General features: G+C 43.9%; 2 protein-coding genes across 9 annotated transcripts in view; both read right to left on the reverse strand.

Annotated features, from left to right (window-relative positions):
* The window catches only part of LOC147608197 (uncharacterized protein At2g27730, mitochondrial-like), a 90373-nt gene that overhangs the window by 36140 nt on the left and 27693 nt on the right, over positions 1–26540 (reverse strand). For 2 of the 8 annotated variants that reach the window (XM_086789002.1, XM_086789000.1), the window contains 3 exons: positions 20731–20785; positions 20512–20632; positions 20279–20349 (listed from right to left, as the gene is read on the reverse strand). The exons of 1 other annotated variant lie outside the window; for it this stretch is intronic. In XM_086789002.1, coding sequence (XP_086645128.1) covers positions 20279–20349; positions 20512–20575 — 135 coding nt within the window. In that variant the 5' untranslated portion in view covers positions 20576–20632; positions 20731–20785. Of the gene's footprint in view, positions 1–19230; positions 19451–20278; positions 20350–20511; positions 20644–20730; positions 20786–26540 lie in introns of those variants that run through there. 5 more of the 8 variants (XM_086789003.1, XM_086789001.1, XM_086788999.1 and 2 more) reach the window with 4 other exon arrangements.
* LOC147608198 (pentatricopeptide repeat-containing protein At2g39620-like) lies at positions 1692–5329 on the reverse strand. Its single transcript, XM_086788995.1, has one exon. The coding sequence runs from the start codon at positions 5112–5114 to the stop codon at positions 2259–2261; it is 2856 nt and encodes a 951-aa protein (XP_086645121.1). The 5' UTR covers positions 5115–5329; the 3' UTR covers positions 1692–2258.

Genomic DNA, 26540 nt, shown 5'->3' on the forward strand with positions numbered 1-26540 from the left:
CAAAAGCATTGACGAATGTGTGTGAGGCCTCATAAGGCATTGAAGAATGATTGCAAAGGGGCTTGGACACCTGTCCAAAGCTGTTGTAGACACTTGCACAAAATTGGTTGGACACCTAGGCATTAGCCTTAAGCATATGGGAGAGGGAAGAGTGCACTGGAGGGCGACCCATGCAAACTATAGGAAGGTCATGGCATGAGATGGAGAGAACAGTAGCAGGGATAGAGAGCGCTAGGCCATGGCGATGTAACATGCAGCAGAATTATGCGTAGATGAAAGGATCCTGTCACACAACGTCTCACACCGCCTTCTGTATCCTAAGTTTCGTGAGTCTTTAGGAATCCACTGGTCCCAATTACCCACTAAAGGGACCCCTCCTATAGCTAGGAGTATTGCTTTATTTCTTTGAAGAGAATGACTACAACACTGACTTTGAGACTGTAGATGAACCAAACGCAAGACCTTCAGAAGACCAAGAGTAGGGCTGACTCCACACTGCTATAGAAGCACCAATGATGACCCGATGGCAATGCACTCTTCCAAGGGGTTGTAGAAAGGCTGCAAATTGAGGTTGAGAGAAGGGCTGAATGGGAACTGTTCTAGGCTGCGAGGATGGTTGTATTTTCCTTCACTAAGAAGATGGGAAGAAAACAATGAAGATATGAATGCTGAAATCTGTTGTGAGGCTGAAAAGGGCTGATGGACTGAATCGCTTCTCCACAATGCTAATGATGAAGCGTTTTCTTGATGATCTGATTGTTGAATGCTTGAATGAATGCTGGAATGCAACGCTAGGTATTTATATGCATGAAGGGAGCTGGTCGGTTTGCTCAAGGGCAGGTCGGCTGGCTCCTAATCCAACACGATTGGATAAATATGCAATAATGTTTTAATGCTGCCGACTGTCCCATAAGACTACCGACTCGGTTATAAGCTTATGCAAAGGTTATAATACTATGGCTGAAGAATAGAGATGCTAAGGAAAGGTTCACATGCACATGAGATGAATGCTATGCAATGCAGACCATGACCTAATGCAAACCTTGAGGCTTCTCAATTGACTTCTACATGCATGAATGATTCTCTTCAAGTGGGTTAAGCGACTTGATTGATTGACTGACCTTCTATGACTGAGGAAAGAGCTACGTAGCTTGTGCCTGACATGTCCCGCACTGGAGCTCACAATGGGACCACGGCATATGACAAAATCATATCCTAAAGAGTCCTATGATGTACAATGATGCACTGATGATGAGCCATCTTGTCACCATGCACTACAGTGCAGAGTACATGTGAGATTTTTTCACGCTTAGCTTGGCAGCAGGTTCATGGCTTCCATGTAGTCCGCCAACAACTGGGCCTACTCCTGAAAGAACTGCTCGTCTAGCCAAACTGCTTCATGGGTGCCTCAATCTCGAAACTTCGTGTAGAACTGACGGAGTCTTCGACCGAAACCATGCTTCCGACGATGAAGAAGGATCTACTCATGCTCAATGACTTTTACTTCGTCAACCACGTCTGGCTATTGTTCATCTGAAACATCAAAAACTTATAGACCAACATATGGTTTTAGCCAAGAAACAAGGAAAACATCATGCATTGTCCAACTGTTGGGCAACTTTAACTTCATGGAGACATCACTTATCTTTTAAACTATAAGAAAAGGTCCAAAACTACGCAAAGAAAGCTTGGGACAACGTTTGCCCACTTGTTTCAATCTCTGTTTCATGATACGCAAATAGACCCAATCCCCTTCCTTGAAGTGGACATCTCATTAAAATTATTTGCCTATCTGTGCACTGAATAATGGCCAGGCTCAGAAGTAAGGACCAAACTGTACTGAGTACCAAACTCTGCGGAATCGAAATACTGTCGTAGACTCTTGCATGGTCTAGATGTTGGTCTTTCTAATGCGAGCATCTGCCCCACTGGGTTATGCTTACCAAGGATGTACTCAATCATTCCTCCAAATTGTTGGAAGATCTGACCCCAGCTCGCTTGCCGATCACTCTAGTAGGTTCACACGCAACATTTGACCATAGTTTGACAACACATTTGCACTGGACACACCACAAAAGTCTAATAGGTGTCTCGATCAACCCGTACATCATATCTTGCTGCCAGTGGGTTAAAATGACGGTGCCGCATGGACTGAACAAGGGCTCACAAAATGCTTGATGTCCACCCATAGGTCTGCACTTGTCTTGTACATGTCCACGTATCGTCCAAGGCGCGATGCACATGATATTCCCTCCTATTTAACTTGTTGATGGGATCTGTAATTCCTCCACATAATCAGCCAACAATGCCAGATAACATGCCGCATTCAAATTCAAGCCGCGCATCTGGTTGAAGCATTCTCTTGCTAAATTCACATTCCCATATGTTTTACAAGCAGTAAGCAGAGCCAACCAAACAGTGGCATCAGGCAAATTTGGCATGGTTTCCAATACGTCTACGGCCTCTTCCAAGCGCCCAGCACGACCAAAAAGGTCAATCATGCAGGTGAAGTGCAGCAGTGTTTGTTGATTTTCACCCATATCTTTGAAATGATTGCGGCCTTCTTCCACTTGGCCTACATGACTGCAAGCTGTGAGAACACTAGTGTAAGTCCCATCAGCAGGCTCTATGCTTTTTCTTCGGAGTTCCTTAAGGCACAGTTCAGCCAGCTTGCTGTCACCAAGGTGGGCATATCCTGCTATCAATGCGTTCCAACAAACCAAGTCTTGATTGGGTAGTCTTTTGAAAACTTTGCATGTCTCTTGCAGGCTTCCACATTTAGCATACATGTTGACAATGGCACTGCCAATTACTAAATCTAGTTCAAGGCCATTTCTAATGATCTGGTCATGCATCAACATGGCCTGCCCTACTGCTCCCGTGCTGATGCAAGCTTTCAGAGCAACCAAAAACATGGACCTATCAGGCTTTATGTGCTCAGATTGCATTTTTGTGATGAGTTCAAGAGCGGCAAGACCTTGCCCATGCTGGGCATATCCCGCAATCATGGCACCCCATGTCACCACATTTCGATGTGACAAACTGTCAAAAACTTTGCATGCTGCTTCAAGGTTCCCACTTTTTGCATACATATCAACAAGAGTGCTTCCAAGAAATATGTCTGATTCAAGCCCGCTTCTTAATATAAGATCATGTGTGATCTTCACCTGCTGCCACATATCTTCTTCTTTCGTGCCACATGCTTTCAGGATGCACAAGAACGTTACTTTATCAGGACCCATTCCATCCTGTTGCATTTTTTCAAAGAGTTGGAGTGCTAGAAGACCATGTCCAAGGTGGACATATCGTCCAATGATTGTGTTCCAGCACACTACATTTTTATTTGGCAACTTGCCAAAGACTTCATGCGCCTCCTCCAAGCTTCCGCATTGTGCATACATGTCAACAATGGTAGTTCCCACAAAAATATCCGATTCAATCCCAACGGCAAGGATCTGTTCATGTATCGCCCTACCCTGACCTAAAGCTCTCATGCTGCCACACGCTTTCACAATGCAAGAGAATGTGACGTTATCAGGTGTTACGCCTTCCTCTTGCATTTGTTCAAAAAGTTCAAATGCAAGAGCTTCATGCCCATGTTGAGCATAACCTGCAATAATCGAATTCCAAGTCACTAAATTCCTATTTGGCAAGTCATCAAACACCTGGCGTCCGATTTCTACACAGCCACATTTTATGTACATGTCAATGAGTGTGTTTCCAATAGCCAAATCTGACTGAAATCCATATGAAATAACCTTATCATGAAAAAGCTTACCCTGCCCTATATCCCCTATAATGCTGCATGCTTTCAATATGTGTACAAAGGTACATTTGTCTGGCTTGATATCCTCCAAGAGCATTTTGTCATAAAGTTCAAGCACACAATCACCCTTCTCATGTTGGACATAACCTGCTAGTATTGCATTCCATAAGATAAGATTTTTGTCTGGCAATCTGTCGAAAATTCTATGTGCATCCTCCAAGCGTCCACATTTGATATACATGTCGATAAGAGCCCCCTCAACAAATGCGTCCAATTCAAATCCAGCTCTAATTATTTTTCCATGCATAAGAATCCCATGTCCAATGGCTCCAACGCTGCTGCATGCTTTCAAAATGGACACAAGCATGACTTTGTCTGGCTTTATACCGGCCGCTTGCATTCTGTCAAAAAGGTCAAGAGTGGAATGGAAACAACCATGCTGACTGTAGCCGGTGATTAATGCATTCCACGAGACCACATCTGGGTACTCCATTAGATCAAATACCCTTTGTGCGTCCTCTACACTTCCACATCTGGCATACATGTCAACAAGCATGCTACCAATTGCCGCGTCAAATTCAAGTGTGTCCTCAATCACTTGGTCATGCATCAGCTTGCCCTGCCTAAAGTCTCCAAGGTTACCACATGCTTTCAAGACGCATAGAAATACAGCTCTATCTGGCTTCACGCCCTCCTGCTTCATTTTCTTAAAAAGTTCAAGTGCAACCAAACTCTGGCCACCCTGGGCACATCCTGCAATCATTGTGCTCCAACATACCAAATCTCGGGTGTGCAAGCTTTCAAATACGTTGTATGCCTCGTTTATATTTCCACACTTAGCATACATATCGATTAAGGTGCTTCCAATACTCAACTCAGATTCAAATCCACTTGCAATAATTTGGTCATGTACCAACTTGCCTTGCAATACAGCTCCTGTGCTTCCACATACTTTCAAGATGCACAAGAATGTGCATCTCCCTGGCTTTATGTGTTCTTCTTGCATATTGTAAAACAATTCAAGAGCCCTCTCATAGTATCCATACATGGAATGCCCTGATATAATTGCATGCCACGTGTAAATGCTTGGTTTGTTGACCTCACAGAACACCAAATTTGCTTCAAGAAAGCTTCCAGAAGAGACAAACAATCGGATGAGGAAGTCTCCTAAGAGAGCTACTGATTTAAGGCCACTGCTAACCATCAGAGAATGCACTATCCTGCCAGATGTTATGTCTTTGTTTTTGCTACATTCATGCAGAAGATAGGAGACCTTATCCCTTGACAAAGGTATCCCTTGTCCATACATACGTTTCATATGCTCAAACATCTCCCTGTGTTGTCTCATCTATTATATTTGCTTACAAGCTGTGGTTTGTGAACACCTTTTCTGAGCATACCTCTCTCTCTCTCTCATGTTGCATTACAAGATTACTTTGTAACATTGTCATTCACGTGGTGGTTTTCAACAACTCTTACGTTCCCCAATTCTAATGCGCTAATTCTGACGTGCTACTTGATCCCGCATTCGTCACACCCTGCTCTCCCGTTCTCACAGCATCTCTGCCCACATACAAAATGAGTACACACTCATGTACAATAACAGCTAGAAATATGTTGATTTCTCTCCTATTCAAAAAGAGCACATGCACGCACACATGCAAATCCCTTCTCTACACGCACACACGTAGCACAAGTGTGCACACACAAAATTCCTACTCTAGAAAAAGATAACTAATAGAGTGTGACATGGCACCTCGATAGCAAGGAAATTATGTCTATGCCAAGAGTCATATGGACTGGCACCGAACTTATGTCTAGGCCAAGAGCTAGCAAGCTAGATTTGATAGGCCTAAGGACTTTGGTCCGCACCCAGATCCAAAGAACAAAATTGCGGTTGGCCTAGGAATGTCGTCCAGCAAAAAGCTAAATGAAAGGGAGATTCCGCACCCAGATCCAAAGAACAAAATTGAGGTTGGCCTAGGAATGTCATCCAGCAAAAAGCTAAATGAAAGGGAGATTGTCCAATACATTTTATGCATTGCATGGCATACTTGCATGCCCGGAAACTTCTTTCACGTGAAACATTTTATTGCCTGCAAGATCTGTATGTCTATCTCACAAGCCAAAACATCTACTTTTGAGCAAGGGTCTCTAAAAGAATTTTTTTCCCCATAAGAAAATTTGCTATATCCCACTTTCGTGGCGAGTTCTTATGGCCCTTTACCCTTCCATAGAAGAAGGTGTCTTTGGTTCAAGGTTGAATCCACTTCCGATAATTTTTTTTCCACAAATAAGGATGTGTCTTCTTGTTCCCATGTGAGAATTTGTCTTTTGAATGGTGTTGAATATGATACGTTACACAAAAGATGTCTTTTATCCAAGTTCGAAGATTACCACTCTTAAAAATTATATTCTCATGAGAGATTTAGTCTTTGGAATGGTGCTGAATACTATACGTTACACAAAATATGTCTTTTATCCAAGTTGGAAGATTACCACTCTTAAAAATTGATATAGTTGAATTATTGGATTGCTATGCCCTTGACAAAGGCTAGCAATTCACTTGCGCCACCGGTGATATTTTCTTCTAAAAAGACTTTACTGCAAGGAGTTTTGAATTCAAGAAATATGCACTGATACTCCTAGAGATGATGTTGCCACATGACTTTAATATTAGCCATACGACATAAACAGAGAGAGATTCCTCACTCACCAAGTATGGGACTCCTTGCTTGAGATGGGAACAACCTAAGGCTTGTTACAATTTAATGGAAAGCCTACATGGCCGCACTCAAAGGATCCTACCTCCCTGTCACATGAAGGTGGACAAAGTTGACGTTCTCCTTGGGTCTCGTACTTCGATCGCATGTCCATAGTTTGTAGATTTTAACGCCTATACCTATGCATAGATCCGACCACTCCTAGTTGTCCTTCACCATGAATAGCCCACGACACCCTTTACCACCTCCACTTTGAGTTATAACTTACCATCATTATCGCTTTAGCCATGACCTAGATCCTACCTATAAAGTTAGTCTTCTCACGCACTTGTCTGTAATTGCAACACTATTCTTTTTTTTTAGTAAAGCTCACCAACTCATCCAATCTCTTCACAATCTGCCCAACAATCCTTTCCTAACACTTATCATGGGATCTCCTGCACTTGTGCCACAGATCCAAGATTACACCACCCATTTGGGGCAAATCACACTTACCTGGTGTCATGTGCACGCTAGGAGCAAGCAGATTGGTGAGCTAGAGGACAATATGTTGTGGGCGGACATGTGCTTTTTGGTCCGCTATTGATAGCGTGTGCTTTTTGGGCGTTCCTTCCCTATTTATTGGGGGGAGGGGTACCAGTTGGGCACACACCGACAGATGTAGCACAAGAGTGCAAAGCTCGGTGGGGACGGCCAAGATTGTGAGAGCCTCGCTCATGGTTGTCATGGTTGGGTAGCGAGTATGCCTGCACCTAGATATGTTTCATCCGCTTTGCCTTCTAGGGTTAGGGTTGATTGCTTTGTCTTGCTTTTCATGGTTTGTATTGCAAGTTTCCTTCTAAGAGAGATCTTGGGATTTGACAGTGGTATCAGAGCCTCTCCGAGAGGAAGATGTGAGCGGGACACCTTCGGGTGAGTTCTTTCTATGTTTCCTGCAACGTACATGGGTAGGTTTGTTGCAAGAGAGAGAGAGAGAAAGAAAGAAAGAAAGAAAGTTGTATTAACGTCTACTAGAGGCCAAACTCGACCTATGAGACAAATCAATGTACAACTGTCAATATCTTCTGGATGTCCAGAAAAAAAAGGACAAAATGAACATGAAATAAAGTATGAAAGTATTGAGCTAGTGGGGGGGTGTGATGGATGGAGCACTACTGCTAGAGGCTCAGTATGCAACCTTTACGCGTAGGGTATACAAGAATGCAATGTAGATCTATCTAGCTCCAACCAGTACCATAATGGGGGTGTAATATGTGATACATAGGCGATGGCGAGGCAAAAATACCCCGGAGCATGATCTCAGGGTGTGAGTGTAAGTGAGCTAGCCGCTCCTGGATATGGTGCTGATGTCGAGCCCGTATCTCTGTGATCTCCCTCTAATGTAGTCTGGGAGTCTGGTAGCGTGGTGCTCTCGGTCTCCGTCTGGCTCGGAGGTCCACAACACGCTGAAGTGTAACCCCCTCCTATGTCAAGGTAGGCACTGGGATAGATCTCTGGAAGAAATCAGTGAGCTGGAGCTATCGCCCACCTCTCCCTGTGGTATGAGTCCGTATTAGTGTCTCTCTGTGGCACTGTCTCTAACAAGAACTGGCCAAATCTGCGTTGGTCTGCGGACTCCATGATGTGGTGGAGTGAGGGATGTCCACCACTGAAGATGGTGGTGTATCTCTCTCTAATGACACTATATGCTCTGCATCTGCATACATAATGTTCCTTACTCTCAACCTCCTCCTGGCATAGTCTGCATATCCTCTCTGCTCTGGGGATCCGTGTTGCCCTACCTGCCTCAATCTCAAGCTGGTGTGATGACACTCTGAGCTGGCCAATCACCACTCGGGCACTGTGAGGCATGTACACATCCATGTATCCAGGTCTGTATGAATCCATCCGCTGAGCTTGCCAGTGACAGTAAGAGATACGTGTGATCCACACCAATAGGACAAGGGGGGATGGTGAAAGATATCACTGCCTGTGTGGTCTCCATGGACCCCATGATGCAGTCCACTGTGCTACCCCCCCGATCATGGAAAGCATGTCAATGCTTTTGAATCCTGCCACTGTCTCATCCCGTTATAAATAACGAGATGGTGTCGTGCTCCCAACTCAAGTAAGTGATGACCATATCTGCTGTTATCCGGCCCCATGTCCTCGGACACCCTGCAAGCTCCTGTGTCCTCCACCTCTAGTGTGTGCATCACCTCGAGGTGCTCGAAATCATAAATGTCGCATTGTCGGCTCTGTGTCCGTGCATTGAAGTCTCCCATAAGGAGGACTTCCCCAGGTTGGAGTAGTGTATGATCTCATCTGAAAGGGCTGCATATGGTGACTTCCAATGGCCCTGTGTCCTCCTCCTCCCCTCTACTCTCCTCCTCTGTTGTCATGGCATATCTTGATCCTCTAGGAGAGAAGTAGCATAGAGCAATGTATAACAACCTATCTGCTGAGAGCTACAGTCTAATCCACATGTATCTAGCCTCCTGGTCACGTGCTACCACCTGTAGGCATGTCAGAATATGCAGCGGAGATGATGACCAAATCTGGGAACACAAGAGCAAAAACACAGGCAGAAAAACAGCACAAGAGAGAGAGAGATGTAGGCGTGTAACTCTGCTCTATATACACAAGAAGATCCCGAGGAATGATACAAATAAGGCATGGGGGCTGAGGACCTATATATACCTCCCTGGAAGGGCAGTCGGCCAGCACTAAAACTATCCACGACTGAAGAAAGAGGTCCACGACTGCATAAATGCAGTCGGCCAGCTATCTGATGCCCACGACTGGTAGAAGGCAGTTGGCCAGCAGCCCTGAAGCCCACGACTGATGAAGATCCAGTCGGCCAGCACTGGGGTGCTCCAGGCATCATCTGGCAACCCTCCCAAGCCTCAAAAAAATGGGAAAAAATAGGGGAAAAATACGGAGAGTGGGGAAAAATGGAAAAACACCTCATAAGGGCGGGCACACCCACAACAAAGGCCCTGGTGTATAAATCTAGACAGGAGATGACTTCTAACACCCCCTCTGAGCTCCTGGCTGTGTAACCAACCACTGGGAGCTGGGGTGCCGCCTGAGCAAATCCTGAGAGCGACTTCGTGAAGAGGTCCACCGTACTGTCCTCCGTCGAACAAAACTCCAGCAAGATGTCATCAACGATCTGTTCACGAACAAAGTGCCTCTGGATGACCATGGGTTCCTCCAATGGAAGCCCAAACCTGCAATGTAACCTCCTCCTGCTGCTCCGTAAAATTGCTCCTGGGCCATAAGTAGATCTCCTCGTGTCCGGATCTCCTCCCCAAACTGAGTCACTCCATCCGCGGAGTCGGACTCCATCCAACAATCCCCCTCCTGTGTCCAAGAGTCCATGATCCTTCGCATGCTGCAGAAACCACATGAAACGCAATCCTGCCTCACAAAGAGACATCTACAACCAAGAGCTCAACTGCCTCATCAGGAAGCTCCCGTCCAATCCGGTGTCCATCAACCAGATCAATGAACCATACAGCTTCTGAGTCTCAGAGACATCACACTGCTCACAAGGATCAACACCTGGTACGGTGCACAAGCAAGTCCTGGAAACCTTCTGAAGACCACGCAAGGCCTTCTGAAACCTGTCAACCACCCCCTCTAACTCCGAAACCACAAAGCCTGGAGAAACCACCTCCTTCTGCAAGTAATCACATGCCACCTGCCTGGCTTTCCGAAAGGTCCCCGTGGAAAGAACATCCTCATCTACTGGAGGTTCTTTGTCCCGAACACGATGAGACATCAGAGCGTAAGTGACCTGTTCAGCTTCCTCTGACTCACGAACACAAGAACTACCAACCTCAGTACTGGAAAGTTCCTGCCAACTGCTGCCGTCTACTGGTAAGCTATCCACCATTTGGTCTCGAAAAGCCTGTACCTGCAGCGTATCCACACCTGAGTAGCTATTACCACACTACCACTCATCACAATCTTGAGGACCTGGGAGAGAGAGTGCTGAAAGCCTGTAAACTCCATTCTCCACTCTGCCTTCCCAAACCACTTGGCCTGTTGCTTTGTCCCGGAGAGCAACAAAATGCTCATCAAACTCCACCCGTACGCCAGTCTTGCAAACCTAATGCACTGACAACAAATGAAAACCAAGTGCCGGAACATACAACACCGGGGAGGAATGCTTCCCCCTCTGCCATCGGGAACTATCTCCATCCTGCCCTCACTGTGAACTGGGATAGTGGACGTATCCCCAGTAAGAATATGACCAGAAAGCCTGCAGAGATCCTGTAAACCGGAACGGGAAGGAGTCATGTGCCTGGAAGCACCACTATCGAGAATCCACTCCCGAGTATCCGTTGCGGAGAGTCCTCCAATCTCCTCCCTGCCTGAAGAAAATGAAGCATCGGTGTCCATCACCTCCAGGTGCACAAAAGCCGGAGTCTTCATGATTGCTGAGGAGTCTTCACCCTTCTCGGTCTTCCGCTTGGGACACTGCCTCCAGTAGTGGCCTTTCTCGCCACAATCATTACAGGTCCTCTCTGCCTTTAGTTTCTCGCGGTCACTAACGGACATCTTCTCAGAAGACTTCTCCGACGAAGCCTTCCCCTTGCCCGTGTTACGGCCTTTCGACCGTTGGCCAGTTAAGGCCTCCGAACCTCCACCCTTTGGAGGGTTCGTAAATCGTTCCTCCTGGTCCAGGACCATGGGCACAAGCTCCTCCCACGTGATGGTGCTGAGCCTGCCACTGGTAATCAAAGAGGAGTAAAATGCTGAGTACGAAGAGGGCAAATGTGACAGCAACGTGATGGCCATGTCCTCTGACGATATCTCCTTCCCAGCCTGAAGAACTTCCTGCTGAAGAGCCTGCAGCTTGTTAATATGCTCCCGCATCGTCGACGACTTTGCAGGGCTCATAACCCGCATCTGTACTTCCAAGGAAATCCTCTTCATGGGCGATACCCTGTTGTAAAGTGAGGCCAAATGCTGCCATATACCTCTAGCCAGCGCCATATGCTTTACATGATTGATTACCTGCGGTGTGCAGTTGAGGAAAATAAACGAACGGACCTTGGCGTTGACGCGATCCCACATCTGCGTCTGGGCCTCCCGGTCCTTTCGGATCGACGGTACCTCCCCTTCCTCTACTTCCGGCCGTGGAACACCAACAACGACGAAATCGACGAGGTCGTAAGACTCCAAAACGGATTCCATCATCACCTTCCATATGCCGTAGTTGCTCCCGTCCAACTGACGGTCCACCGGGAACGTGGGGAGTGTCGGGATCTTCACATGTCTCTCGGCCATCTCAAACAGATCTGCCATAGCGGGGATGTACTCTGAAAAGGGTGGGTGCGTGGGAACAAAGAAGAACTAATACCTGCAAGTGGCTGTCCAGCAAATCAGCCCGCCTTCCTCTTGCTTCTCCTCTTCCCGATCAGCCCAAAACAGTCCACCAATCAACCACAAAATAGCCCCCTCTTGCTCACACAAATCCCAAGACCTATCTAGAGCCTAGAGCTCTAATACCATGTCAGAATATGCAGCGGAGATGATGACCAAATCTGGGAACACAAGAGCAAAAACGCAGGCAGAAAAACAGCACAAGAGAGAGAGAGATGTAGGCGTGTAACTCTGCTCTATATACACAAGAAGATCCCGAGGAATGATACAAATAAGGCATGGGGGCTGAGGACCTATATATACCTCCCTGGAAGGACAGTCGGCCAGCACTAAAACTATCCACGACTGAAGAAAGAGGTCCACGACTGCATAAATGCAGTCGGCCAGCTATCTGATGCCCACGACTGGTAGAAGGCAGTCGGCCAGCAGCCCTGAAGCCCACGACTGATGAAGATCCAGTCGGCCAGCACTGGGGTGCTCCAGGCATCATCTGGCAACCCTCCCAAGCCTCAGAAAAATGGGAAAAAAATAGGGGAAAAATACGGAGAGTGGGGAAAAATGGGAAAACACCTCATAAGGGCAGGCACACCCACAACAAAGGCCCTGGTGTATAAATCTAGACAGGAGATGACTTCTAACAGGAACTCCTGTAGCTCTCGCTTGAAGAGTACCGCTATGCCTCCAGATCCTCCCGATGTGCTCTGCCGTGTGGTCCCCCTGTATGTAAACTCCCACTGATAGCCCTCTACTTTGGGTAGCCCCCTCTCTGGGCTCTAGTGCGTCTCTGTAAGTAGTATGATGTCCCGTCCCTCCATGACCTCCTCCATCCTCCCAGGATGTGTCCAAAGTGCTCCATTGCAATTCCAAACTGCTATGTGTATCTGTGAATTTGGATCCTCCATAGCTGATGTCCCATAGGCCGCCTGGCGCTAATCGGTGGCCTTGCCATCGATGATGACATGGCCATCGCGATAGAATGCTCTTGCCCTCTTTTCGGGCCTGTAGGACACTCGGCATGCATGTTTTCCTGTGTTCTATCTGCATCCTTGTAAGGTCGTCATCCAAATAGATGGGATCTCCCTGTAATCCTCGTAGAATCACCCTCTTCAGCATGAAAGTGACCCTCTCCGTCTCTCCTGCAAACTAGCGGTTGTGTAGCCCAAACTGCTCAGACAGGCTTCTGTCCAAGGGTAGGATAGTGTTGCGCCTATGGGTAGTGAAAGGGCCCAGCTCAAGTACACGCAGACCTGAGAACAGTAGCTGTAAAGATGGCGGCCAACTTGGGGGCCGCAAGCAAGCCGAGGTGACATGCAAAAGCCCAGCTTTGATTGCGGGCAGCCTGCGAGCAAGGAAGAAGGTTCCGCCTGGGCTCGGCCAGGTCAGCAGGTTGACCTGCGGCCAATGGGTAGCCCAAGAGTGTGGCCAGGGCGGGTAGGTCGAAGAACCCTGCAGGCAGGCTAGGGCAAGGCATGATGGACAACCCAGATGGGCGCAGCCAGATCGGGATTCCCCTCTCTCTATGGCGCAGGTAGGCAGCCAAGAAAGCAAGCCGAGTTGCTTTCTTAGGCAGCCAATTTTTTTTTGGAAAAAAAAGTAAAGTTAAAAACTCACCTGGCCATTAAAAAAAAGGAGTTTTTTTTTTAGCAGGGGTTTTTTCCTAAGCAATCCAGCAGCAAGTGGGTTCCCACGAACCCTTTCTTCTCTCCAACTTTTTCTTTCCTTTTTCTCGCAAAAGTTTGGACTGTTCTTCACAAATTTGGGTGTAAGTTTTGACTCTCATCTCAAGGTGAAGTAGGACAAGCTTGTGTACAGAATCAAAGGTGTACTTGCACGACTCGATGCATGTGGTTCGTCATATCCCTGATTTGAACCTGCATGTTAAGAGGTATGCATTTGTACCAGAACATGCTATATATGGAACGATAGTAGAAGCATAGTACTGTATCTTGTTTTGCTCGTATACAAAGTTGTTCTTGGTACACATAGGAGTTTCTACTCCAAGAATTTTGTGGACATACACACAAGAGTTAGTCATGGGCTTGTACCATGCAAGACATAAACCTAATGCCCTTCAGATATTGGAATGACCATTGTTTTCGTTGTTGGACTTTGATAGCAAGACTTATCTACATATGTAAGATTAACGAATAGTTGAGCACATATTGCCACTGTGGCTACACAGATATTTGATAGAGGGCATCTAGATTAAGTTTACCTGTTGGGATTCACTGTCAGATTGCATGACAAGATGGTTATGCGACAATACCCAATATGTACCTTTTCAGCCTTACAATCCTTTAAGGTTTTGATGGTCCTCTAGTTTTATGTCCATAGCAAGAGTGTGTACAGATATTCAAGCTATTCCAAGTACACCCGCCTATTCTTATGCCAACACTATTGAATCATGGTTATTGAAGAATTTGCGCTATACACATAAGTTTTTGGAAGCAAGTTTTGGTTTCCAAGATTTTCTAGGTTTAGACAGATGCTTTGACTGGGGCGCTAGTCAAGGTTGTTCTTCTTTGTGTACACAGATGTTGTCTAATCCCTGAACCGAATTATGATCACTAGTCTCGTTTGGAGTTCTTCCTTTCGGGAACTTGATTCATTTTGTGGCACATGGTCAGCCATTAGCATTTATTGTTTCTAATAGATCGCGAGACAGATCCACAAACTGGTGTTTTGTAGTAATTGTAGCACGGATATGGGGTGTATCATGGTGGTATGGGACACCATGATCCATCGCATGTTACGAGGCTACGCCAGATTGTCAAGACTTCATTCGGACTCTGCGCCTACAAACACAAGGCTATCTCAACATTTTTGAGAGAGAGATACTTTACTTTTGATACAAGTAGTTATGATAGATGCTAGATTACATCACAACCAGGTCTGTTGGAACAGTTGTTTCTTTCATGTCCAAGACTTTCCAAGGTTTGTTTGGGAAGTTAGACTTCCGAGGTGACGAAGTACAAGTTAATGATCTTTTCTAGAAGATCGGTTCTTCTCTTGTTTGGGAAGAGACTACTGTTGTGTTCCACTTGGTTCAGGCTTCAGTAGTAGGTTCTGGTTTTCCCAGTTTTGTGGTTTTTTCTAGACCAAATTGATAGAGGACATCAAGATGAAATCATGGTAGTCAAATGGAAGATACTTTTGGTTTCGGGATAACTCTTTAGGACAGTGGTTGCTTACCTCTGGTACTGGTAGCATTGTCAGCTTCGAGTTACCTAGATGATCCATTTGCTCTGGATTCGGCTTTTGTAACTAGGAATTGACGCTCATGTCATGTAAATTGAGCAAGTCGACCTCTTAGTCGGATTGTCCTTAAGACTATTGGTTTCGACCGTGTTTCTTTAGTGTTGCGAGTGTGACCAACTTCTCCTTGAGTTCTTTTTCTTGAGCTCAAGAGTGAGCTCTTTTGAGAAAGGGGAGTATGTCATGTGCACGCTAGGGGTAGGCAGATTGGCGAGCTAGAGTGTAATATGTTGTGGGTGGAGATGTGCTTTTTGGTTCGCTATTGATAGCATGTGCTTTTTGGGCATTCCTTCCCTATTTATTGGGGGGGAGGGGTACCAGTTGGGCACACACCGACGGATGGAGCATAGGAGTGCAAAGCGCGTGGAGCAGGAGCACCATCGTGCAAGAGGCGTCATCCTTGGGGGACAACCCCGGGTGGTAGAGTACACCGGATGAGGACGATGGCAGGGCACTCATGAGAGCATGACGCTCTAGCTTGTGGCTTGGTGGGAACGGCCAACATTGTGAGCCTCGCTCACAGCTCTCATGGTTGGGTGGCGAGTATGCCTCCACCCAGATATGTTTCTTCCGCTTAGCCTTCTAGGGTTAGGGTTTGTTGCTTTGTCTTGCTTTTCATGGTTTGTATTGCAGGTTTCCTTCTCGGAGAGATCTTGGGATTTGAAAGCTTCTCAGAGATATCTTGGGATAGCTTTCACACTCACATGCCCAACCCTCCCATCCACCCCAAAAAGGCCCATATACACTTTCACTTGTATCCACTTTGACTATTCCCTAAGTGGACTTTATGAGCATCATCTCTACCAGCACACATCCACACTTGTTTCACCTATTTCCCAAGGGAAACACACTTATGGACATCCTTTAGTGAGGAGCATGCCTATGCTATCAACAATAGCAATAACTTTTATTGGATCCATGTACACTACCAAACGTTCTAACTTATGATAGCAACGTTACATCATCTAGCTCCTACCTACTCACTTTTCCCAAACACATAGGTGTTCAAAAAGCGATCTACCCATTGCAACTCTCACATCACAACTCTCCACCACCATCATCCACGAGTCAGTCCAAACCAGTTTTTCTTGCACACTTTGCTCAACCGCACCACACTCCTTGAGGGTTCTGAACCACAAAATGTTTGGTACAGCAAGAGCACATGTTTACACCTCCTAGGAGAACATGCATAATGTGACATGCAAGGGATTGATCGTAGTAAAACAACCTTAGGCTTAACTAAACTTCACTTAATTATACTTAAGAGATAGACAATGGTGTCAATGCAATGCAATGCAGCTATGTATTAAATGCAATGGTTACAAAAAAGATCTATAAATAGATCTATGCATGTTCTAGATGAATCTCTATCTCAAGAACAGAGAGAGATGTTGAATGTTGATACTGACTAAATGTTCCCTTCTCCAATGCTGAGGTCCACCCTTGAGATGCTGGCTTTCCTCTATGTAGGAGACAAGAGGATCAACTGAATGCTAACTGAATGCTGATGATTATGCTGCTGATGAATATGCTGAACTCCACACCCTCTTAGGGTCTTGGGCTGAAGACCACCAAACGATGCAGAGATGAATCCAATGAATGATGCGCTTTTCTATTTATATGCTAGGTTATGCTGTTGGTCGGCTTGCTATCAGCCAGCTTGCCTATGTCTTCACGACTTCATAAATGCTCTAGTTGTTGTTATCGGCTGGTTCCCTATGCCCTGACTTGATGTGCTACATGCCCTAAATGCTTGGAATGCCTCAAGTACCTACTGTAGGTGCTGTAACAGCCCCATACCATGCTGTAACTACTATGAATAACTGTTGTAAATGCCTGGATAATACTTAAAGCTCATGAATGCTATCTGCTTAATGCTTATGAATGCCTAGGACGCCATGTCACCTGTACACCAACTGGGTGTGCACGTGACATTCCCCTTTGCTAAACTGTTGCTAGGTGGTACACCTAGCAACCTTTCGACTCCTCTACTAATCCCCCTCCACTAAAACCACTGCCTCGTTCTGACTTCTTCTGTCGGGACTGACGTTGACTGCAAGAGTTGAATCCTTTGAGCCAAAGACTTCTCTTTTTTTTTTTATAGCTAATTTGGTGAACTAATCTTACTTTAGATGATGTGGGAGGATGGTTGTGTGATGTGTGCTATGGGCTAATCTAGCACATTATGGAGGTGTTGTGCTTAAGATTCCGAGACCAGGGGGTGTGCATGTGACAATGTATGTGAGAGGATCTCTGTATGCAAAACGCAAAGATGCTTCCACCGTCTTACTCGTCGGAAAAACCATGAGTTTTTAGCTAAACGAAAGGCAGAACACTACCAACTCTTTTTCAAAAGCTTGGCATATCCTCAAGGAAGAGTGGCCACCTATACCCATCACATATCCAGTTGGTGTATAGGTGACATGGCGTTCTAGGCATTCACAAGCATTAAGCAGATAGCATTCATGAGCTTCAAGTATTATCCAGGCATTTACAACAGTTATTCACATTAGTTACAGCATGGTATGGGGCTGTTACAACACCTACAACAGGTACTTAAAGGCATTCCAAGCATTTAGGGCATGTAGCACATAGGGAACCAGCCGACAGGGCCTGATCAGCAGCATCTAGAGCATTTATGAAGTCGTGAAGACATAGGCAAGTTGGCCGACAGCAGTACCTCGCCGACCAGCAACATAACTCAGCATATACATAGAAAAGCGCATCATTCATTGGATTCATCTCTTCATCGTTTGGTGGTCTTCAGCCCAAGACCCTCAGAGGGTGTGGAGTTCAGCATATTCATCAGCAGCATAATCATCAGCATACGGTCAGCATTACGTTCATCCTCCTACCTCCTACATAGAGGAAAGACAGCATCTCAAGGGTGTACCTCAGCATTGGAGAAGGGAACATTCAGTCAGCATCAGCATTCGGTATCTCTCTCTCTTCTTGAGATAGATATTTATCTAGGACAGGCATATAGATCTATTTATACATCTTCTTTGTAACCATTGCATTTAATATAGCTACATTGCATTGCCATTGACGCCATTGTCTATCTCTTAAGTATAATTAAGTGAAGTTTAGTTAAGCCTAAGGTTGTTTTACTACGATGAATCCCTCGCATGTCACATTGGTATCAGAGTGTTACAGGGTAAATAGCCTTAGTTCATGTTCATTCCAAAGGTCATTTAGTAAGTCAGTATGTTAGTTGCTTCCGCTCAATTAAATCCAGTTCTCAAGATCTTGCAGGCCATCCTTAGGGTATTCCCCTTAGGCATGCATCAATAACCCATCCATCTGCAATCTTGCATAGCATATAGGGTTGCATAGCTTGCATCAGCGTAGTAGTCATCCTAGTAGTCAGTCTAGCATCTCGCATTTGCAAGGCATATAGGTTTTACCCATGAGTTTTTTGGGGAAGAATGACATCCATCATCGAAGGAGTAAATGGAGTTTTGGGCTTCAACCAGTAGTAGGGGGTTCTCTTCCACATAAGAAGGGTCGGAGGTTCAGGAACGACGAAGGTGGTGTGTGAAAGACCACCGACTTAGTAAAAGTCTAAATTTAGCTATGAAAGTCCACCAAGTCACAGCAAGAAATCAGTGGGGGAAAATTGCCCTTTAAAATTAGGACTGGACTTTGTAAACCTCAGCCTATGCGGCTGTCCAAATCATTATGCAATATCATCTGCAGAGGCTAGGGCTACTGATCTGCTTTATTCAGGAGGCTCAACAATTTCTATTCAACAAGAATTTAATCATCTGAAAAGGTCAGGACTGCTAGCCCTAGCCTAAGACGCTAAAACTATATGGATTTTGCAAGCCACATTACATGCAAACCACATGCATTTTGCACAGTAAATGTCAGGAACGTTAACATTTGTCGCTCACAATACATGCATTTGCAGCTGCCATGGCATGAACATGAGATAGCAGGAGTATTCATTCAAAAAAACACCACGAACCCTAGCTAGCAGAAACAAGAAAACCAGTATCATATGTTGGATCAAAGCGAACAAAGATCAAAACCAGGCGATCGGCAAAGAAAAGCACCAGATAACGACCATCTACCATGCAGAAAGAAGGAAGCTTCTCGGGGGCATACCTTAATATACATATTTTCTGCAGCACGCTCTTCGTCGCTGAGTACGCGGCCGGTGCCGCTGGAGGCACGAGACTGCATCGCGCTGCAGAACGGCGCGCGCTTGACGCCGCCAAGGCGAAAAGCCATGGCTCGCATAGCCATCGCGCAAGAGATGGGCCTTGCTTAGAGACAATAGTAGGGTTTTCGCAGAAGAACAGTGGTATCGGTCTTTCGTGGAAAATGCATTTTTTGTCGTTCTGAATGCTGCTGACTGGACTGCACTTTCTAGGCGGACCTTTCCACTTCTCACACCGTGTGAACGTGCTAGGATCAACGGTAGAGGTAGTGTGGCGTGCTAGTTGCTTGTCTCGGGCGTCATAAAAAAGTAAACTCGGATCAAAGATTCCAGGCACTAGGGCACCGCTGCTGCAACCAGCGCGGTTGCAAGTGCAACTTACGGTCGAGGGCGAGACTGATGGAGCGCCGAGTAAACTCAGTCCAACATTAAAGGCCCAACATATCATTTTAAATCTTCTCTAAAATAGGCAGAATATCATGACTTTTAAGATTTTTGTAATTCTCTCTGTATGGACTAATGTAGGTAAACTTGGACCAAACAGTAAACTCGGCCCAAAAGTAAACTCGAGACGCGTAAGCATAGCATTTTTCTGTCCTCGTTAAAATCTACTCACTCTATCACTCTTAGCCATTGCTATTACCATTTTAAAAGCCCTCTCTCTCTCTCTCTCTCTCTCTCTCTCTCTCTCTCTCTCTCTCATGCAATAAGCACTTACATTATGAAGAAGATGACGGATTATCGAAGACATATTTGATTGTGATCATTTTACATTTGATTACTATGTAAGGATGGGTGTGTGTGTGTGTGTGTGTGTGTGTGTGTGTGTGTGTGTGTGTGTAGATTAAATTTATATAAGGTACCTTCGTCTATATACTTAAATCAATAGATAGCTTACAATATAAATTAACATATATTTGTGTGATTTGAAATATGGGTATATCAACTAGTTCTTGTTCATGTGATCTTTATTCTTGAAACATGGATTATTGCCTGGAGGATGGCTCGAGTGCTTTTGAGCTCGAAGAGGACACCAATCAGTTTAGGAGCCCATATACCCGAACCTGAGCCATAGGAGAAAGAAGACAAACCATGCCTCATTGAGCACACCTTTGCTCCATAGCCAGAATCAAAGGATAACCCAAAGTGCCCATGAACAAGCTGGGAAACTATTTTGAAAGTGACAAAATGAACACAGTGTTACTTGTCATGTATAAGGGACTTACAATCTTCGCGATCTTGGATGGTGGTGCTGGTGTCAACATAATTAGGAGGCCTAGGATAGCCCATCACTCATAGGCACAAGCCACATAGTGAAGCTTGCCATCAATGGAAACTTAGCCAAACCTATAGGCATCCTACAAGATGCAAAAATCAAGACCTTCGGATTAAGTTTACACCACCACACCTTTATAGTGATGGATTTTCAGAAAAGAGGGTCGTACACAATTATCCTCAAAAGGCCTTAAGCTTTAACCTTGTTTGCTTCCTCTTCCATGCCTGCAACAACATATATATTACTCATGCAGACATAAATCTCTACATATGCCAAGCACAAGCTGCACTTCTCAAAAAGTTCAAGAATCATTCGATCCAAAAAACTAAGCACTCTTTGTCGGATCATAGCGATCTATACTTGACAATATAAACCCTTGCTAATTAATCATCATAAACATTGGTAAGAAAAAACAACAAAACTCCACGCATGTAAATGAAGATGATTTTGTTGAACAACCATAGGTTTAAATATGAATAAAAAAGAACCTTATCTGGGCAATCTACATACATCATGATAGTGTGTCCTTACAAAAGTCTGCCTTATAGTATCAGAAATAACCCTCATGCACCTAACTCCTCTACCTAAATTACTCTTAAATGGATTCATGAACTTTCACAATTAAAGAGTCCTGCCACCTATTTCTTTCTTTTGCTTGGCCCTATCTTTTCTCCTCTCATACAATTTTTAATCTGGAGCTCAATACTTTTTGCCTCCTCCCCTATCTGGACCTCATACAAACTTGTACGAGCCATTATTTTTGGTTGAGTGGATCTTAACTAGTCTCACCTTATGTTCAAGCATTATCTCCATCAAATGCAACTCCACCTCAGCCTTATTCATGCTTATCACCTTTGTAGCTATCCTTTGTTTATCATTCTTTACTACTCTCTTGCAACTATCCTTTGTTTATCATTCTTTACTACTCTCTTGCAACTATCCTTTGTTTATCATTCTTTACTACTCTCTTGCAACTACAAATATTGATGAAATCTTTAATATAAGAAGTGGGTATTCCATGCTTTCTAATATCAATAGACCACTTAGATTTGATTGTTTCAAGTGTTTCATTTACTCCTTGGTGATAAGCCTCATCCTCCAAATAATGACAATGCTTTCCCACTCCTTTATGCATACAATTCTTAACTTTGGTGTTTCCTTAAAGACAAAGGATACCATCCTCATTCTCTTCTTTTATTCTTTGCCAGTTCTTCAAATCAAGCATCCCTCTACTCTCAAAATCTTTCAAGCTCTCCAATGTCATTGATACATTCCCTTCTATTACTCTCTTCATCAAGTTATAACTTTCTCTATCAAATGAGAAATATGTAGTAGATAAATAGGAAATCGGATTAACTGTGTCACCGTCACTTTGATTGTTAAACATTACTGCGCTTTGATTGGTATCATGAAAGAGTTCTTCCACATCTTGGTCATCTCTCATGGTGGTATAGCTTATTCCCATTTATCCAATTTGATAAGTCTCTTCAAAGCTCGCTTCAAAGTTAAGAATTTTATTGTAAAGAGAACTTGTCAAAACTTGGACCTCTAAGGACAAGAAGGTGGTGAGGCGTGCTATGTTCTCGTGTGGGTGATACTCACACTAAGTGGGCTTTGTACTCACTTTGAGGTGGGCTAGAACCTGCTAATGTGTAAGGTATGACAATTAATCCATCCCTAGGGGGCGGTGCCTCTGAAGGAGATGAGACAAAGTCATTGCTAATCACCTAAAAAACGATGTTGTGTTGGCTATGATGACTTATATAAGGCTAACTTTCACCTCACTGTAATCTAGCAATGTTGTGGGGCTTGGTTGGATTGGTTCCAGAGGCAGAGGCTCCGAAACTGGTTCTGTTTATGGCCTCTTAAGAATGGATATGGGTCTTTTTGAGGCATTGGCCAAACTTTGAGGATCCCTCACTGGTTCTATAGTTAACTCCAGAATAGGGTCAAGGATATAGCTTTTTGAGGCATGGATATGGGTTTTTTTGAGGCATTGACCAAACTTTGAGGATCCCTCATTGGTTCTATAGTTAACTTTTGAATAGGGTCAAGGATATGCTTAAGCACAATTCGTGGTTCGTACTCGGCCACTCACTGTACCATGGCTCTAGTTCACCAAATAAGAAATTAAAATATCTACAATTATAAAATTATGACTTAAAACATTTTAATATGTTAATTGAAAAATGCATGAGATAATTTAAAAAGTTGATATATTTTTTAATGTATAATTTATAATAAGAAAAAATATTTTATAACATTTACAAGGTAAAGGCTAGTAAGATGAGCTACCAAATATCACCCCAATAACAAAAAAAATTACTATTGTGTCCAAGCCCTTAAATTTTTAATGTTGCTATATGGGCATTGGGCACTAGTGAGTGTGTGTGTAATTTTTGATAGAAAAAACGGCACAAGTGAGGTGATGTCACTCACACTACTTTGTACTAACTTATGTGCTAAAATATTTGTCAACCCAAATGAATGAGAATGGCGTGTTTTTCAACACTTTCATGCATATCATGAGTAAATAATTCCTAGTGCACTAAGATTCGGTACATATGTATGTGCCAAATCTTTTTCTTTTTTGTGCCCCAATGATACATCTACCCATTCTTGCATTACTTCTTTTTCGTACTCTCTATAGAAGCTCTTCTCACTATCTCTTATTGCCTCCACATTTGCATCACTCTTTTCTTATAATCTCTTCTCACTACCTCTTATTTCTAATGCTTATTGCCCTTCTCAACTCCACATTTTGCATCACTCTTTTCTTATGCCTTGTGCAAGAAATCTCTCACAAAATAACTTTAAGACATCAAGCTAATTTAGAACAAAAATTTATTAATTTAGCAAACCCCACAAAAATATAAGGGGTTTGTCATTAGTAGACTATTCTTCCCCCATGAAAAGGGCTACTTAGGAGACCCCCTTCCAATCTCTACCCAATAAAGAAGCTTCTAAGGAGACCCCTTGTTACCATCTACCCAACAAACAACTACTAAGAAATTAGCTCATATCCACCTCCCCAAAAAATTTAGTAAGGTGTGTGTGGAACTTTTCTTGCTCTCTCAAAGAAAGGCAACAAAAGTCTTAAATTGTAAACGAGAACCCCATGTGGAGGTCTTGATAAAGTCATAAAATAAGAGAGGGATGAGGGTTACTAAGGAGGATTAATCCAGACCAACAAAAGCAACTCAAAGAGCTATGGGACCCATCCCAAGAAGAATTGAACTCCCTAAATAATAGATATAGACTAACGGACAACAAACAAGTGCAAGAAGATGAAACTACCAAACTTGTTTACCACTCCATTGGTTAACATGGTTTTGCTTGCCTAATTTGTAAGGCGCTTTGCCAACTTACTTATGTGAATGGGCACTTATCTGTTTGTAAGATGACAATGGAATATATAAAGCAGCCTTACCATGAGCTTATTATCAAACAAGGAAAGCCTACGAACTTAGTGTACATAGTTCCATAAGACTAGTAATAGAGGCCATACCATTTTTAAGTTTGGTCGGCCTAGTGTGAAAACTAGTCACTTGCATAAAAGTCATTTTTGATAATTAGCAGTACATAAGCATTCCCTTGTATTAGTTTACTTTTGAGCTCTTCTTCTTCCCTCTTCTTGATTGCTTGTATGCTTTTGAATTCATCCTTACTTGATGAATATATGCTGGAGTAGGTTTGACAGTGTAGTCTTCCCTCTTTGATTAGCTTCTTCTTCCCCTGCTTTTTTATGAGAGAGAACCATCTCTTCTTGCCTCCATCTAGGCAATTGAGAGCTCTTCCTTCACCCCTTTGGCAAGGAGAATTCCGATTTGACAACAGAGTGGGGATGTGATAGATAAGCTAGTACACCTACACGAGAAATTATAAATTATAGCTTTAAGAAGGTAAGATCCAACGACACATGCTTCGAAAAGGCTAAGATAAGCTCTTTAACATATTTGGTTCCGCTATTGGGGACTATCCTAGAACTTAGCTTTATATTTCCCCAAGTTGTTGGGATCACCCAATATTGCCCGGATGTTGATTAGGACGTCACATTCCAAAAAGCGTACAATTTTGGAGCCTTGGACGTGTTTGTTTATTACTTTTGATTTTGATTTTGAGTTTATTTTACATTAGGGCATTCTATTTCATATATTGGTAGGGGAAAACCTCAATTTTTTGGTGATTTACATGAAACTGGAGCCCAAGAGGCTTAGATTTCATTGCTTTGATCCAAAATTTACCTTAGCAATTATGACTAAGAGTGGAATCCACTCTAAAACCATGAGCATTGAGCTCAATTAGTTGGATTAGAGTGAAATTATCAATTTTTTTCATATATTATATATTTTTACTTAAATTATTCATGCGTTATGGAATTGGTAGAGTAGAAGCATAATAAATCATCTAAAACCTATCAAAAAACACTAAATTAGTTGCATCACAACCCTTAATTATGATTAGGAACACTAAGCACACCACCCCATTAAGTCTTAAAAATCACAAAAATACAAAAAACTAGACCAAAACCAACTCTCGAGTAGGGGATGTAAGCCCACAGTCCCCTGCAAAAAAAACGTGATTCTTGAGCCATGAGCTATGAGCCGAGACACATGAACCATGAGCGTGGGGATAGGTGAGCCATGAGTTTGGAGACATGAGCCACCGTGAGCCTGGACACATGAGCCATAAGCTTGGAGGTAGGTATACTAATACATCACGAAACAATTCTTATAACCATAAAAAACCCATATAGACACACCTACTCATCTCCTTGGACATATAGTATGTACTAGTTATAAATTCCAAGGAAAATCATATTTATTGGGAAATTAAGTATGCTTATTACCCACAATATTTGCACACCAAATCCTATCATAGTCCCTGTTCTTAGATTTTTGTGCACGAGATTGGGTGCATGCATGTGGAGGAGGCCACTACCGACCAAGCCCCTTTCTCCCATCCACCTCATATCCCATGCACGCACCACATAAATGTGGAGGGATGAGAGAGGCCAAGTGTCAATTTTCACCTATATTGGTGAACCCGGGGGTTCCCGATGAAATGAAACCGGTGGGGGTTTCAGTTTTGGTAGCAGAAGCTAGACAATTGCTAGCGGCGACGGCGGATTGACGTGGCCGCAGTCATTCGACCTCCTCATGCTATCTGAGTGGATGCACCTCATTGGGCATAGAGGCTTCTCACACAATCGATGATGTCATAGTTTGGTACCCTTAGGATTTACCAAGATAGTCTTTTTATTACCTAATGATTACACCCAGTAGGACAGTAAGCTTGTCCCAACCTACTCGTACATGTATTCAGTCTCACCATGAGCTCCATCATGAAGGTCTAAAGGCTGCACAACTCTACCACCAGTCAATTAGCACTGCTAAGTCCATTGCGACGAGGAATGTACCCCTTGGCTCTGATACCATAATATTTGTATTGGGCATATGAAAGTAGAGGCCGCTATTGACCAAGACCCTCTCTTCCATCCACCTTATATCCCATGTGCACCGCATAAATGTGGAGGGATGAGAGATGCCAAGTGTCCCTTCTTACATATATCCAACGATGCCTAGATAGACACATGTGACATGGCTAGGTTGATAGCTTCTAACATATTTCACACCAAGGATGTATGTGAGTTGAGTTCATATAAAAAAAGGCGTGAGCTTACAAATGTGAACTGGACATGTGAGCCATGAGTCCTGAGCCGTAAGCTTAGATGTGTGAACCCAGAGACACAAGTCTAGAGGCATGAACTTGGACACATGATCCTAGCAGCACCCAAGAAAAACTTGTCTAAAACCATTCGTAGGATTGAACTAGAAACAAGGGACCTTTTTATGCAAACCCGGTCTAAAATAATTATTGGAAACAATAATATAGTTAATCAGCACATCAAACTAGACCTCCTCAAATCCAACAAGCTTTTGATCCCACTAAATGACCATCACTTAGTAGAGTGCTCCC

The sequence above is a fragment of the Cibotium barometz genome, chromosome 53 (genome assembly GCF_041138505.1).
Source record: "Cibotium barometz isolate CiBa-2024 chromosome 53, ASM4113850v1, whole genome shotgun sequence".
NCBI classification, from domain to species: Eukaryota; Viridiplantae; Streptophyta; class Polypodiopsida; order Cyatheales; family Cibotiaceae; genus Cibotium; species Cibotium barometz.